At 47.1% G+C, this 16,329-nt stretch overlaps 1 protein-coding gene across 1 annotated transcript in view; it reads left to right on the top strand.

Annotated features, from left to right (window-relative positions):
- Positions 1-16,329, top strand: part of WNT9A (Wnt family member 9A) — a 55,596-nt gene that overhangs the window by 20,632 nt on the left and 18,635 nt on the right. Inside the window, exon 2 of the mRNA XM_027450305.3 lies at positions 12,579-12,838. Coding sequence (XP_027306106.1) covers positions 12,579-12,838 — 260 coding nt within the window. The remainder of the gene's footprint in view (positions 1-12,578; positions 12,839-16,329) is intronic.

The raw sequence follows: 16,329 nt of genomic DNA on the forward strand, positions 1-16,329 counted from the left end.
ACTTTCAAATCTCGATCTCTGTTTCACAGATGGACTCAAAAGCATACTGAATTCAAGAGAAGTTTAGGATTATAAATCATAGTTACTTTAAATGAGATGTTAGCTAAATGTCTTTGTGAATGTGGGCAAAACCAATCATCCAGTTCTGGGCTGGGAGATGGTTCATGTGATTTCAGAACTTAAACAATTTATTCTGTAAGATGGAGTATCAACCTAGGTCATTTTAGTAAAGGTGACTGCAGGAAGTGCACTGGTTGGATTTTGTTCTTCCCTGTTGGATATTTCCCTGATGTGTAGGTTCATGAAGCATCTCTCAGAGCTGCTGACCTTACTACAGTTTCTCATAGTCAGCTGAAATCTCATGCCATTTGTTCAGATGGATCTTGATAAACTTTCTATGGGAAAAGGTTCAAATCCTGCTCTGTAGGCTTGTGGAAGAGAGTGGACCCAAAGAAATTTGGGGGATTTAAGGAGTATAACTATTAAGACAAAGGGAAATGGGCTGTAGTTCCTTTCTACCCCAAGCACTTTGGGGCTGTGTGCTGCATCAGGTTTGCATGCTGGGATAATTCCAAGTGTGTGGATCCCCTTCCCCGGAGAAATGTTGTGTTTCTTCTTCTCCTTGAGATGCTTTCTAGCTGCTTGTCTTGCACTTTTTACTTCAGTATTGAAAATGTTTCTACCTTCAGATGTCTGCAGGCAATGGGAAGCAGTGGGGTACTGTAGCTCTGCATTTTCTGGGACTTCTGTGTCAAGCATGCTCAACTTGCAAATCAAGTTACTTCCTCTCCTGGTTTGCTGTTCCTGAAGTCATCTTTTGCAGGCAGTGATTATACCTCAAGGCCTGCTCTGAGCTGCTTCTTGGGAGAGAGATGGAACAGTCCCAGCTTCATGAAACATGCATCTCACGGAGCTGGGGAACAGTTCTCTGCAACACGAGCTAAATGAATATGAATGCGGCTGTGGCATCCCACAGTGCTGTGACTTTATGTCCAGTCTTAAAGTGAGGCTCTATTCCCACCCCCTAAATTTGCTTGAAATCTGTCAAAATGCGGTGAAGAACAGCTTTCGTGTTTGGTGAGGATTGGCGGCGAGGCGCAGTGTGACATAATGTGTCTTTGCCCTCTGTAATCTTTTACCCCTTCCAACATCCAGGAACACAAGAGCCGATTCAATTCTTAATCTTGGTGTAACGAAACCACCTCGTGGTTTCTGTATTTGGGTTGATCTAAATTGGGATGGCAGCAGTTCCTGAATCCAACAGCTTTGGGCTATTTTAGGTGGTGAAAATCTGCCATTGGCACTATGTAAGGCATTTATAATTAACAAGCTAATTATGTAAAATGCACACTGTCCACTTGTTAAGATCTTCTTAAAGTTTCATAATCTAATCAGAGTTTGCTATGTATAACACTTGGCTTGTTGTCCTTCTCCCTGCCTTTTCAATGCAACGTGGATGGATGGATGATCAATACAGGAAGGAAATACTTTCCTTAATGCTGGTTCAAGGAGTGTGCCCCACGTACTTTTTTAATACAATGGATAAAGGATTTCTTTTTAATTCTGGAGTGCAAACACATTGCTCTGGTGGACAATATTGTCCCTTCTGCTAAGCAGCAATCATAGAATAAAACTTTGGGCCTCCCTGGGTTTTTGTACTTCGGTTAATTTGACTTCTGTTTGTATAAATTATACATAGTGTAATAAAAATGTGCTCTCAGCAGTCACCAAGCATCCTGAGGTTAATTACTGGAATTGTTGGCCAAGGTAGGTCTGACTGAGGTTCATGTTGATATTCAGTAGTTCAGTAGTTCAAAAGGTGAGTATCCTGCCAGCAGCACAGGTCTGTTAAAGAAATCTTGGCTATCTATATTAATTTATTCATCATGTGTGATTGGCTACTGTTGCAGTGTCTGCATCTCTTCCAAAAAACTGTGCATGGATTTGAGGAAAGGTTGCAATGTTCCTACAGTTGTGTTGGGCCTGGGTCTTTCTTAGTGGTGGGGGATGGTTGTTGGGAAGTTGATAGCTCATGTTCACATTGTTGGTTCTTTCCTCCTTCGTCTCATTGGGATAAATTCTGGATTGAATGAGAGGTGTTTTGGGGTGCAGGGGAAATCAAGAGAGGGAGATCAGTGTTGTTCAATGGATGGCAGTGAGGGAAGGCCCTCACATCTGGAGTGGAAGACAACAAGGATTATGGTGTTGGTTGGCTTCAAGGCAACCTGTTCTGCAGCTTGGGACATCTCACAAGAATGCTATCTCCTGCACTGTTGACTTATCTTTATCTGGTTAGCCTGAAACCTTTGCCAGAGCTAGTTTGGCTGGAGACCTGACCCTTAGAGCTTCATTGGAGCTTGTAAAACCCCAGGATTTCAAAGCTTCTTCAGAAAGATATTCATAAACACCTTTTGTCACAGAATGGCCTTAATATGAGAATCTTTCAATGTGTTCCTGCCTAGTTTTGTAAGGAACCAGCCTCTGCTCACAGTTGATTCCCACAGTCTCTGTTGGGGCTGAAAATGAGGATAAACCTATACCATCCCAGCAGCATAACATGTCACATGCATCCTGCTCTCTCCAGTGCCCAGAAAGTTTGTTTTTTCACCTGTTTAGTTTTTAAACCTTCCACGAGGATAATGTGACATTAGAGTGGAAAAGCTATCGCTGCTGTGCAGGGGAGGAATTGCAGAGCCGTAAACTGCTCCGAAAATAGATCAGATGATGTGTCAAACCGCCCAACCATCTAAATATTCCACGAGCTGACCTCCGTGTGATATCAAATAGGGGCTGGGCGAAATGTTTTGAGGGGAGGGGGAGGTGAAAACCCCCCTCCAGCCTGAACCTACACACTTGTTGCTAGAAGTTGTCATTAGTCCATGAGTTGATTAGGAAAATGTTGAGCCAGTCTCTGTGGCTGGGACCTTCAGGTCCTGAGAGTTATAGCTGGGGGTGGGGAGGGAGGAGAAAACTTTTCCAGTTGCTTTTCTGTCCTGGGGAGTCCTGCATTCACTTTGCATTCCCCAAAGGGTTAATTTCAGCCTTTTATCCCCCTGGTTTTTGGGGTTTGTGTTGCCTGTAAACTTTATTTTTGCTGTCGCTTCTGTGCTGTTGGAGTGGGTGCGTGCACATAGGGCTATCTGCAGGCAGTGAGGGAAGCTGCTGGGCTGGCTACGAGGAGTTTCTTCCCTTGCTGCCAATCTCTGTGGTCTGGGCAAGGGCAGCTCCATAACTGTGGCATCTGCCGAGAACAGACCGGGCAGTGTTTGGGACGGACAGCACGATTTATATGACAGACGGACCAGGGAGGGGGGGGGAAGGAAGAAGCCGAGTCCTGTGGCATGATGCATGCTGTGGAGCTGTTACATTTGGGAGATAAGGCTTAACAAAGGGCTGGCCGAGGTGTTAGGGAGACAAATGGGCGATTCATTACAAAGTCAGATGCGTTCCCTGGCAGGGGCGGGTGGGAGAGACTGACACTGACACATGGCTGGCCGTGCTGGCGCTGGAGCCGTGCGAGGCATGCCCACGTCCCGGTGTGCTGGGGGCTGCCGTGGGTGGGAGGCTTGCTGGGGACATGGTGGGGTGCTGGAGCTGCAGAGCTGGGGTGGACAAAGCGAGCACAGCAGCAGGAACCACTCTGAGAAAAGAGAGGGGTGCTATGATTGTGTGAATCCATCTGCACGGTGTTGGTGGTGTGTGCCTGAGGTCGCTGGGATGGTTCGTGCTTCCATCCTGAGTGCAGGTGGGTTAAATGCTGCACCCAAGGCAAGGTCCTGCAGCACATCTCGAGCAGGTTCCTGGCTCAAGTGCTGAGAATGTAATGGAATCACAGGCCAGGTGAGGTTGGCAGGACCTCTGGGTCTATCAGGTCCAACCCCTGCTTCAGCAGGGCCACCGAGAGCAGGGTGCCCAGTACAAGGGCCAGGCCATCTTTTGAAGGTCTTCAAGGAGCTTTCAAGGAGACGTAATTCTGCCATACAGGGCCAAACTGAAGGTGTCTTCACCCAGACATAGACATCTAGGGACTCCAAGGAGAAATGGGAATAATGATGTCTCTCATGGCTTATCCTGCCTGCTTCAGGCAGTCAGTGCTGTCCTGCACCTCATATTATTATTATTTTTTTTAATGTTGCACCTCACCTGAGTGAGCAGGTCTGATCCCTGAGTTACCCTGAGCAAAACTGTCCAGCCCTGGGCAGGTCTGCAGGGCTTTGGTGGGCTTCATGCAGAAGCTTGAGTGGTAGAGAGTCAGAAGCATGGACAAAAATTGCTTTGGGCACCTTGTGAAGGAGTGCCCTTACCCCACGTGGGATGCTTTCCATTGCCTTCTTTGTGAACTTAACGGAACTCCAGTACAAAAAGCACAGTTAGCAGACATCTACAGGGTTTATTTTTAGTCTTCACTGTTTATGTTTCAAATTCTAAATATCCTTTGCTTAAGGGCAACTCTTCCCAGACAAGGGCATGTACCAAGAAAGACCATGAACTTGGATTTCCTTTGCTTAGAACAGGAAAGCAAAGCTGTTGCTGTAGGTTTATATCACAGATAACTTTCTGCCTTTTGGGAATTTGGTCTTCATGGTAGGAGCAGACGTAACAATTTGATGTGGCTTAACCCTTTGTTGCAAGAAAATTGTGCAACTGCTGTGTTCCCTTGGGTGGTCTGTTACATATGTGGTCTTCTGGTCCTCAGCATCACCAGAAATGATTCAAAAACAAAGGGAGGGATGGTTATGTAAATTACTGTAAAGGTGATCTAGAAATGTTCCTTGTTTTTATGTTGTGGAGAGCTGTTAGGCCCATTTCTGGATTAAAGTGAGCTGTTGTAATCCCCCTGTCAGGGAGGGAGCAGAGTTGCTGTGTGTTTTTTTTAACTGCAGCAGGGATCTGAGGTCCTGGGATGGGGGGGATGTCTGCCAGTGTAAACAACAAAAAAAAATGCCCCTTCCTTCCAACAAACAAACAAAAAACAAGCCAAAAATAATCCACCACAAGGTGGTTATTTTCCTGCAAGGAGGGGAAGTTTGGTGTTACTATGGGGCATAAATGTGTGTACGATCATCTTGCACCATTTCATCCTATCACAGAAAATATTCTGAAAACCTCTTTCCTCCTTCCACCCCACGTAGCACTAAAAGGGTTAAAACAAACCTTTTATTCTCTTTTCCAGGCTCATTCCTTCATCTTCTCCCATTGCATTGCTCCCCTCTTTCCCTGCACCAAAACTCCCAGCTATGGGTTGCCTACGGTCTAGTAGGACACGTGCCAACTAACTTTTTTTTTTTTTAAGCCAAAAAAAAAAAAAGCAAGCAGTGGCCAGAACAGCAGGCAGGCGGGGGGCCAGGAGCTGTCCAGCTGGGGAGGGGGCACCAGCAGGGGGCTGATTCCTGGCACCGGCTGAGGAGGGTGAAGCTTAAAGCTGTCTTAAATCGGGAGCGAAAGCCCCTGCTGCCGCCTAGCCCATGCATTCCACTGGCACCGCAGTTCACCGGCTGGTTTTAAGTTGGGTTAAAAATCCCCCATAAATCTGGCTGATTGTTGCTTCATTCTTGAGAGGATGAAGGGGAGAGGAAACAACTTTCCCCTCCTCTTCTCCCCCCACCTCCCTCCTCCAGCTCTGCCCACTTGCAGGCACAGGCAGCTCTTGGGCTTGAGGGACCTGGGAGCTCCCAGCTGATGGCCACCGGGTTGCAAAAACACCACCTGAAGGTATTTAGTTTAGTGACACTTTTGAAGGTCATTTGGGAGCTGTTCAGCTCCTTCTGGCATGAGCCATACAAATTACAAGGGGATATTGCAAAGGCTAACAGAGATGGTCCTATATCTGCCCTCACCCCATGCCATTTCCACGCTGGTGAATCTCAGCTCTGCCACTTGCCTAAAATAAGATGCCCCTTGCTCTTGTGGACTGGAAACTTGCTGAATACGGTTTGTTGTAAGGAGAGGGAGGAAGGGGGAGCAGTAGCTTAGCCTTGTGGTTTGGACACAACCCATGGGCTGAAAGACCAGAGCTTGGTTCCTTCCTCTGCTGTCAGGTTTCTCTGATTGCTCATGTCCTCCTCACTGGGGAAGGGGAGGGAGAAGGGAAGGCACACTTCCTTCAGGGAGTGCTGTCATTCATAACCTGCACAGCTCTCCTGCCCTGCATGGGTGGGAAATGCTGCAGCCAAAGTATTTGCTTGTGGTGTTTCTGGTTGCCACAGGGCAAAAATAGCTGTTGCTCATGGCACCTTGGTCCCATAGGTTGTACACAGGAATGTGCCTTCCCAAGAACGTCTCCATATCTGAACAGAGTCACGTATTCCCTGCTCTGTCTTTGAACTATTTTGCCTTCAGTAGTTAAACCTTCATGCTGTGTGCCAATTTTTTATTATTTTTGGTAATTTGTGCAGAAGTTAAGGGCATGCTTTGGCATGAGGTTATATGGAAGCTTATTTATACATGCAGCAAGCATTTTGTATCTGAGAGGCAACCCTCCCTGTCTTGCCCCATTCACAGAAAAATCCCTTCTTACCTGCTGTGTTAACTTCTCTGTCGGACTGGTGGGGCCAGGTTTCTTCTTGGGTAGGACGGCTGGCCTGGGGGTTGGATTTCTCTTGCTTGGACCATTGCATTCAGCAGCCTGGGAGAAGTCCTCTGACTCCTGGGTGAACTTCAGCTAAGGCTAAAGTGGGAAACTTGGACGTAAATGACTTCTGTGGTAACACCTGGGTCTGAAAAGAGCTTAGTAATTTGGGATCAAAGAGTGGTGAACGCTAGAAGCATTGCTCCAACCTTGCCCGTGTGAGTGTGAGAAGCATTCAGGGGAGCTGTGTGGGACAGGAAAAGCTAGAGACTTGCAGCAAAAAAAAATCTTACTTCCAGATGCAGGCATTCTCTCTACCTTCCCTGGATGCTAGAAAAGACTTGCTATGCACGAGAGCCTGGCAGGGCTGTGTGGCAGCTCCTTCCAGGCCCGCTCCTCTGTCACCTTAGCCAGGATCATGAGAGCCTGGAGGAAACTGCTCTGTAGGTCTATCCAGCCAGAGGAGTGATTCATGAGAGGTTAAATGACCAAAGCTTACAAGAATCTATACCTTTCATCTCCTTAAAAAGAAAATCTGAGCATACTTCCTGAGTCTGATAGAGACCCATGCTTTCTTCAGTAAGTGAAGTCTATTGGTTTAGAAATTCCCTCAGGCTGTAGTTTGTCTCCTCTTTATCCTCCTGATTTCCACATTCAGAAGCAGAACCAGGATATTGAAGACATTTCCCATCCTTTACTTGCAAGGATCATGAGCGTAGGGTATGGCTGCTTTCCATCTGCTCTTGCCATGTGCTGCTGGAAGTGTGTCACGTTGTAGTGGTCTATCTGGTGGGGGCTGCTGCTTGCTTCTTTGCAACCAGAAGCTGCAACTGAGTTGTGTGTGCTCTTGGCTAAAGAGGAGGCCCATGTCTGAGGGGTTTCCATCTAGAGAAAAGCTCTGGGGTTGTGCACCATGGTACTGAGGAGGAGATAAGGATCAAAATAGCAGTTGGGACATAGGTGTCTTGAGAATCACAGCATGTGTAACTTGGGTTTCTAAATGTTTGTTTGTTTTGTTTAAAGTTTCCAACATCAAGGCACTATTGTTTGTGGAGAATGTCATAGAGAGCAAAAACAGGTGTGCACAAAACAGCAAGGTGGTTAGGATTGACCTTAAACGACATACACAAAGGTCAGTGCTCTATGGGTGACGGCAAGAAGAAGAAACCAAATGCCCCAGAGTTATCTTCATGGAGGAACTTAATTTATGCTGAGATTGTAGGATATTTTAGAAGCTCAAAAATCCTTGCTGAGGCTTAGAGAATATCTTGCATTATTATTATTTTTTTAAAGGGGATTCCATTGGACATGGGATATTTATTTATTTATTTATTTATTTTGGCATATGTGTTCATTCGCCAAGGTAGGAAATGTTTGGTTTTGTAGCTTGGAGGATTGCAGTGGATTTTGAAACCATTACGTGACACTGGGTTTTGTGATCTTAGTGAGGTGGCAATAGATGCCAATATCTGAATGCTGGGGGTGAGCACTGTGTGTTGGAGCAAAAATGCGTAGCTCTGACTTTGAGGTACTGAAAGAAAACTAGGGAAGTAATGTTTTAGTATCACAGGGGAAAAAGGGGGAAAACTGACTTTAAATGCTTTGAGGCCCACCTGCACTTTGCAAGCTCTGGCAAGAACAGAGCTGAGTTTTTGGTGGGTTCTCTCCTGATAGCTTTGTCCAAAGGATGTTGAGTTACCCTGTGGGCACAATGCTGGCATCTGTATCTGTGAATGAATTTATTTATTATTATTTTTTTTTAAAAAAAGAGTCCAGAATGAGATGGTTGGCTATTGAAGAATCTACTCTTATACCAAATATCTATTCCTAGTTTTCTTGGACTTTTGACCTTTTATACTTCAAATAGCAATTACCTTTTTTTTTGGATGGGGAGGAAGCATGGTAGATCAATGTAGGAAAGCCTCTTTGTAACATCGCAGTGGGGGAGAGGGAGAGCAGCTGTAGGTTGTTGGATGCAAGAAAAAATATGTATATCTGGTGGTCCAGCATAACTCTGGCTCTTGAGTTATGGAGTCATTAGTGTAGGTATCACAGTGACAAGAGTTAGTGTGTACTGCTTGTCAACTTCTCAAAACCTTTTTTATTATTATTAGAAGAAAAGAAAGAAGTGGTGGCAAGAGAAGAATAAGGATTGGAAAAGTGGTGATACCACAGGAAAAGCATTCAAGTAAAAAGTGAAAATACAATCATCTGGGGCCTTGTACAGATGTACCAAAGATAAATCTCCCTGCAGAGGAGGAAGCTCTGGGATAGGAACGTAGTACTTCAGCAGGCTGGCCTTTGGGGGTGCATATAGCAGAGGTGTTTCCTCACAGGAAAGCAGCTCACCTTGACTCATGTCTCTGCTGGCACTTGCAGAGGAAACTCTTGAGCATCTCAAAAATGAGAATGCACTCACAGATCTGTGTCATCCTTCTGTCTTGTCCCCATCAAATTCCCATTTGATGAAAATCCCCAGTTAAATACAGGGATACTCAGGAAAGAATGAACTGATAAGGCAATAAAAACCCTTGACTTCCAAAATGAGCTGAAAATGGGATCCACCTGAAATCACCTATCTGGAAGGACAATGAGACCATGTTGCTACAGGCACCTCTTGGTGTGGGATGTGCAACATGGGATTTTGCAGTGCACAACCAAGGCAGTTGAATGCCACCAGCAGTGCTTGTGCAAATCTAACAGTTCTTGCTGCTCAAGGCCGGTGATAATAAACCACCTGGACTCAAACCAGTGAGAGATTGAACTGGAAGCAGATTTGGAAGGCGAGCAATGCATGTGATGTTGCAAACTTCCTCTGAGCTAGGTGATATGGCACTGAGCAACCAGGTCCTCCCTGAGGGCTGGATCGTGCAAGCATGCTGCTCAGAGCAGAAGTCAGGTGAGGTGCAGACAGAAAGATCCAGACAAGATCCGAAGCACAGGTTGATTCCCTTGGCTTTGTAGCCCTCAGATTGCCCTCAGTTAAATGTCACAGTTAGAGCTTCCTGGGTTGAGTGAAACAAGCCATTTGGTCTCTGTCTAGTTTCCTAGAGGATGATCATCTTCGTCTGAAGTTCAGCACCACCAATCTGAAATAATACAATAGCACGGAGTGCTGGCTGGCACTTTAATCATAATTATGGATTGGGTGAACATAAAAATATACATTAAAAATAGCCAGCCTCCCTTTTCTCCTATTGTGAAAGATTTTTATGGAAGAAACAGCTCAGTCTTTGTGAGGAGCTGAGAAGGCATCCGACTCTGACACCATTGCCTTACGGGACCTCACTCAGCCTAGGTTGCATAAAAGGGCTTTATGGGATTACAAAGGTTCTATGCAGTGGCAGCTCTGAGGCAGCATTTCAGGTGGGGGCACTGGCTCTCCCTTCCTCTGCCCGTGTGTGCTGGCCCAGTATGTGCACCTTGCTGTGGTATTGTCCAACACACGTTGATAACTGTGTGTCCCAGCTACCAGAGCTGATGAACTTCTGCCTGAGCCTTTGAAAATGGACATAGATAATTAGTCTATTTAATACCTCCCAGGCATTAAATTTAAATTTATAGCCTAATTTAAAGCCTATTGTTTCCCAGGGCTTTCCATCTGCTCATCATAAGCAGGTGCTGGAAGCCTGTCCTCTGGTTCTGTGCAGCACCTACATGAACCTGTTTTCTACCTTCTCCTTGTCCCAGGCTCTTTATTTTGTTTTTATTTAGGAGACTCTTACTGGGATCCCCTTAGAGCTGTGTGCAGTTGAGCTGTGCTCTCAGCAAGTTTTTCCAGGCTGCTCTATGAGAAACCACACACTGAAATAACTGGAAGCCAAGCGTCCAGGGGGGAGGGTGAGGAAGGGGCTCCAAAGTGCTAATTGCTCTGCAGAAATCGTGGCCATGCGATCAATTCCTGTACTGCTGCTCCCTGCAGTAGCTGACCTGCTACGTGATATTCAGAGCTTCTGTTTTCCAGAGCACGCAGCTGACTGGTACCAGCTCAGCTGGAAAGGTAAACTGGACGAGGGGGAGCTGTGGGAAATGCTCCTACGCTTCCTCCCTCTCCTTTGCCAGCCGAGGGTATCCCTTGCACCAGCTATGGTGCCTGCAGGAATGAACCCTCTGAGAAAAAGTATTGACGAGGGCCAGGAATGAATGTCCTCGAGATTTTGTTACAGGTCTTCCCTACTACGAAGCTTGGACCAAGCCACCTTTCTCATAAACAAGCCATGGGGACCGGGTGAAGTCCCGTCTCCCTGGGCAGCAGTCGAGCCCGAGGGTTAATATTTGCCCATGTTTCAGGTGGAGTTTACTGCTTGGATGTATTTATCTGTTTTAGGAGCAGATTTTTTTTTTTTTTTTGGGAAATAAAACTATTCCGGGAAATTTACCTCGGTCACGCTAGTTTTCCATGTTTCCCACAAATCATTTTGACTCTTCATTTTTTACCATTGCAGCTTTTTTTTTTTTTCCTTGAAATCCGTGTACTTTTAAAAGTAACTAAAGGAGAACTTTTCCCTGACCATGTCTTTATGAAAAACAAAAACACAAACAACAAAACCCACAAATTTTATTTTTTTTTTTTTTGGTATTTGATTTTTGGCTCCTTTCTTTTGACCTCAGATGTTAAATCACCTCATTAAATGATTACTAACAATTGTAGTCTGTCCTGGATGTTGCTTGGCCGTGGCTCATGTCAGGATTGTGTACGTGTTGTACACGGGGGTTTAGGAATTCAAGCACCCTAGCTGCATGCCCAGAGGGACCATGCTCCTGGCAGGATGCGTCCCATTGATTGCAGTGAAATCCTTATTTAAAAAAAGGACAACAAAGTGCTGTTCCTGGGATTTTTTAAGTGTTTTTTTTTTTTTTTTTTAAGGGTTTCTAGGCTTGCTCTGTGTTCAGTGAAGTAGGTGAACTTGTGCTCCACTCCTGTGCCCACCGCCCCAGTATCTTGGTGACCCTGCAGCGGTGTGGAGGCTGTGCAACCCCAGTGCATGTCCGCCTGTGCAGGGCTGCGATGTTCCAGAGCGTTCTCAATTCCGGCTTTCAGCAATTCTTCCTTTTTGGCTGGGGAAATGTGTCTTCGGGACCTTCGAAACCCTACATAGTGATTCCCATTGACTGCGTGGACTGGCACCTGGCCGGAAGAGGGCAGAGCCAGGAGAGTGGGGTGCGGGCAGCCTGGCCAACAAACCGCTCATGAGCCCAGCAGATGTTCCTGCAGCCTCTCTGCTCCCCGGGGCCGATGCCAGCCTGGTCCTTTTCCAGCAGCTCGTCACTTGACACCGGGAACAGTCCGCTGGCTGCTTTTGTTGCACATTGGAGTCAAGGACCTTGTGCTCGGAGGAGGCAGGGGAGGGGAGAAGGCAGCGGGACACGTATTTCTTCAGGTCGTTTTTTAGTCATTCCTCATTAAAAAGCTTTTGGCAGCATTGCCTCTGAAAGCATATCCTGCTCGCGAGCCTCAGGCTGTGGCTTGCTGGGTTTTACGTTCAGATCTCTTCTGCTGAGGGCAGAGTGGCTGTACGTGCTTTCTTGGTGTATCCCTTGGGGTCTGGTGGGACAAGTCACCCTCTCCCCATTCCCAAGCTGGTTCTGGCTCTGCCTGATGCCCTAAAATGATTTGTGGAGGGCGCAGGAGAGTGGCTGCAGTGTTCTTGTCTTGCTGGTTTCCTGAGTTTCTGTGCTTATGTACCTTCTGTCATTTTTTCCCTATTTCGGTTTTAAATGAACTGTCCTGTGGCAGTTTTGAGTTTGGCAGGGAGGTGGCAATTGCCAAGCTCTTACATCCAAGCAAGCTCTGTGAGAGCTGGTGGAGAAAATTAATCCAAATATTGCTTCTTACCCTTCTCCTGCTCCCGCCCTGTGCACACACTGCGGAGAGCCTCGCTGCAAAAAACACTTCTCGCTCTGGTGCTGGCGAAGCCAGATGGGTGCTCAGATGGGCAGAGTCTGTTCCCACTTCTGCTGCAGGCTGTATTTGTCTCCTCACCACCGTGCCCCCTCTGTCCCTCCGCAGGCTGACGGGGAACGAACCCCTGACCATCCTCCCTCTGACCTCAGAAATGGAGGAAGCCGCCGTCAAAGCCCACTACAAAGTCTGTGACCGCCTGAAGCTGGAGAAGAAGCAGCGCAGGATGTGCCGGCGGGACCCCGGCGTGGCTGAGACCCTGATGGAGGCCATCAGCATGAGTGCACTCGAGTGCCAGTACCAGTTCCGCTTCGAGCGCTGGAACTGCACCCTCGAGGGCCGATACCGGGCCAGCTTGCTAAAGAGAGGTGAGTGGGACAGGGGGCTTGTTGGGCTTGCTGGCACCTCCTGCACTAAGTATTTCCCACTGTGGTGTCTGTTGGTGCATCCTGTGCCACTGGTGGGTGGTCACCTCCCCAGAGGTCCAACAAAAGTTTGTAGAAGGTAAAGACCGGGCTAAAGTCAGGCTCAGCTCATCTATGAAAGCACATAGGAGACAAAGTGTGAACCGTGTGGCTGCAATTTGTCTGCTTGCAGTGGCAAAGCAACCCCTGTCTGTCTCCCACCTCTGGCAGAGCTCCTCTGCACAGAGGGTGGAAATGTCCATGCAGGCACCTCCGGCAGGCTGCTCTGCTTGTTCCTTGCTCATGCTGGAAGTCAAACCCTCGCTGGAGAGGAAGGGGTTAAAGTTCCCAAAGCCATGTCCTCTTTTTTTTTTTTTTTTTTTATATAATTTCATTTTTTCTATTTATTATGTTAGTCTTTCAAGAAAGAAATTGGGAAAAAAGCTTGGTAAGGGAATGAAGACAAAATGGACCATTCTGTGCTGGTGTACTGGTGTAATTAGGGGAAACCTAATCATTATACACAGCAAAAACTCTGAATGCTTCTGTGCTCTGCTGCTGCTTTGCCTGGGGAAAAGCTCCCTGGACATGCACGGGGCAGTTCCCACAGCCCATCCCAGCTGCACAGGTGGAGGTGACCAGAAGCTGAGGGGGAGCAGGTGGTATTTCCATGTCCTTCCTTTGCACCACCTCATATAGTCCAGTTTTCCTGCAGCCTCCCAATTAAATCCAGTTTTCATTTCTATCCTGAAGCTGATGCAGCAGGCCCATGTCACGGGTGGCTTTCCTGGGATTCAGGGGCTTCAGTGACTCCCAGAATGTCCCAGGCTCAGTGATGGAGCTGGACCTAGAAATCCAGAGTGTGACATGCTCTAAGATAATAGTGGAGGTCTGCAGTGCCCCCTTTCTTGCTAATAAATGTGAATAAATTCAGAAGCGCTTGGGCTTAACTCATGCACTGTCACTGACGGCGGTGGAAACAAGGAAAGTCCTTATGAAACCCAAGAGGTTCAGCCAGAGCTGCAAGACGTTTAAAAATATCTCTGCATGCCAGAGGAGTCCCTGGATTAGTGGCGCCTAGGGAAACCCAAGCACTTTCTCATGCTGACACCTGGAGGCCACAGCTTGTTCCTTCAGACGTGCCTGCCCCCGTGGACAGCCCGCAAGGGGAGAGGGTATTTCAAAGCAGCCTGAAGGTTTTCTGCTGGAAAACACCAGCAAGAACCATCCCACCCCCCTTGTCAGGACCCTGTGTAATGAATGGCAGTACTGAGGGTTGCAGGGCTCTGTCTGCTGTCTCATTCTTCCATGTTTTATGCCCCTGCAACATCTCAGCCCTCCACTGATGCTGTAAATCCTTCAGCCGTTGTTCCCACGGCATAGCACGCTGTCCTGTAAATCTTTCTCCTCCTCTCCAGGAGCTGCTGGTTCCTGGTTCAGCATTGCAACGAGTGATACCCCAGGGCAAAGGGGTGTGTGTGCAGCCCACTAAGGCACAGCTATTCAAATAGATCAGTGTGGGCTTGTTTTCTCTCCTCCAGGACAGGACTATTGCAAGTTTTTAAAGAGAGGAAAATAAAGGGAGGGGGAAAAATCACTTAAAGTTTCCCCCTCTATTGTTCCACTTGGTCACCTGAACAGCCTGGCTGCTGGTTTGCAGTTTGGGCTGATGTGGCCTGTTTCTTAAAATAACAGGGGATTGTTTAAGGGACTTGTTATCCTCTTCGGATACTCGCAAACAATTTTGGAAATGGCTGAAACGGGATAGCCATGGATGGCAGGCTGTCGATGCACTGGGGGTTAGAATGCCTGCATTGATTTAAAGCTCATTATCTTGTTACAAAATATCTCGGTGCAATCAAATAGTGCATGGCAGAGACGGCTTTAAATCTGGCCAGAGCCAAATGTCACATGGACTAGCTTGGAAGCTGCCTGCGGGTGAGATGATACCTGTGCTGATGGGCACTGGGAATCTGTGGGGTTTTTGGTGATGGAGAACGGGAGGAGGAGAGCTGAAGCTGATGCAGGGATTGACAGGGGAAATCCTGGTGAATGAGATGTTCCTCCTGGCTTTGTGTCAAACCTCGTATGCAGGGTGGTGGCAGGGCACTGACATCCCTCGGTGATTTCACATTTTCAGTGCTTCAAACCAAGAGACCTTCCCGCAGATTGTAAATTTGTGGTGGCCGCTAAACTGTGCCAAGCCCTGGCTGGCTGCTGCTAATTGCAGTGCCTCAGGCTCTCAGGGGAAGAGTGTGCATGCCCTGCTCCATCGTGGACTTTGTTAGCACGTTGGTACCTCTCCATGTCATAGCACAAGTAGTTGTGGTGGCAAGAGGCCAGTTCTATGACCTGGGAGCATGGAGGTTCAGGAGAATCTCTTTAGCATCCCTTACAGTGTGGTGTAGAAAAAAGTTGAATCAGCCTACAGAAGATGAGAACTGCTAAGAAGGTGTTTAGTGGTCAACATATCCATGAGTTTTTGTTGTTATGAATTAAATAAATCTGCTCTTCTTCAGCTGAGCAGGAATGGTTGGACAACTCCAACAATTAGGTTTGAGACAGCCCCAGTGGGAGGACTAAGCTTCTGTCTCCTGGACTGGATTTTCACCTTTTTTTTTTTTCTGTTGAATTTCTGCACTGTGCACCTGGCAGTACTATGGGAAGGCAGGCTCTGGGGATGGGCCAGGCTAGCGCCCCATGAGCTCGCTTGGACTACCGTGAACCTCCCAAGGACCAGTTCCAAAAATGACCTGGCAGTGTCTCTGCCTGTCCTTGGTTGACACACCAGTTTACAGATATATCCACTACTGTCACCATCCACTTGTGTTATTTTTGAGTGGGGGATTTCTTGAGTCACATCCAAAGCTGTTCTGGAATTGCATCTCAAATATGCAGTCGTTTACTGCTTCCATAGCCAGAGAATGGGGAGCTATAAATACTGGCATGTTTGCTTTTTATTTTTGTCTTTTATCATTTGTATTGAAATCATGAATCTCTCTGGGCCTCAGTTTACCTGGGGAGTTGCAACGCTGCAGATGTGCATAGAGGAATTTAAATTAACAGTAACAACAGAAAAAAGGGTTGTGCATGGAAGGTTTGAGCTGTAAACAACCTCTTCAGGTATTTGAGGTACTGCCTTGGGTGACAGGCTGGCTATGAAGTGCTTCCAGCCCTCAGGTGCATTTGTTGACAATTTTGTTGGGCTATATTAGGTCCTGGTGATTTTTATTTTTTGGTGTGGGAGAAGGTAGCCCTCATGGTTTCTACCCCAATCACCTGACTGGAAGTTGGTGCTGGGCTCTTATTATTTGGTGGCCCCTTGGCAGAAACTCTGTTGTACCATGATTCTGGTACCTTCACAGACTGCCCAGATCTTGCTCACCTTTTTCTATTCTCAGGCAGAGACTGCAGAATGACAGCCACAAAGCTGTTTATTTGATTTGGTTTTGTTT

This window comes from Anas platyrhynchos, chromosome 2 (genome assembly GCF_047663525.1).
Source record: "Anas platyrhynchos isolate ZD024472 breed Pekin duck chromosome 2, IASCAAS_PekinDuck_T2T, whole genome shotgun sequence".
Taxonomy (NCBI): Eukaryota; Metazoa; Chordata; class Aves; order Anseriformes; family Anatidae; genus Anas; species Anas platyrhynchos.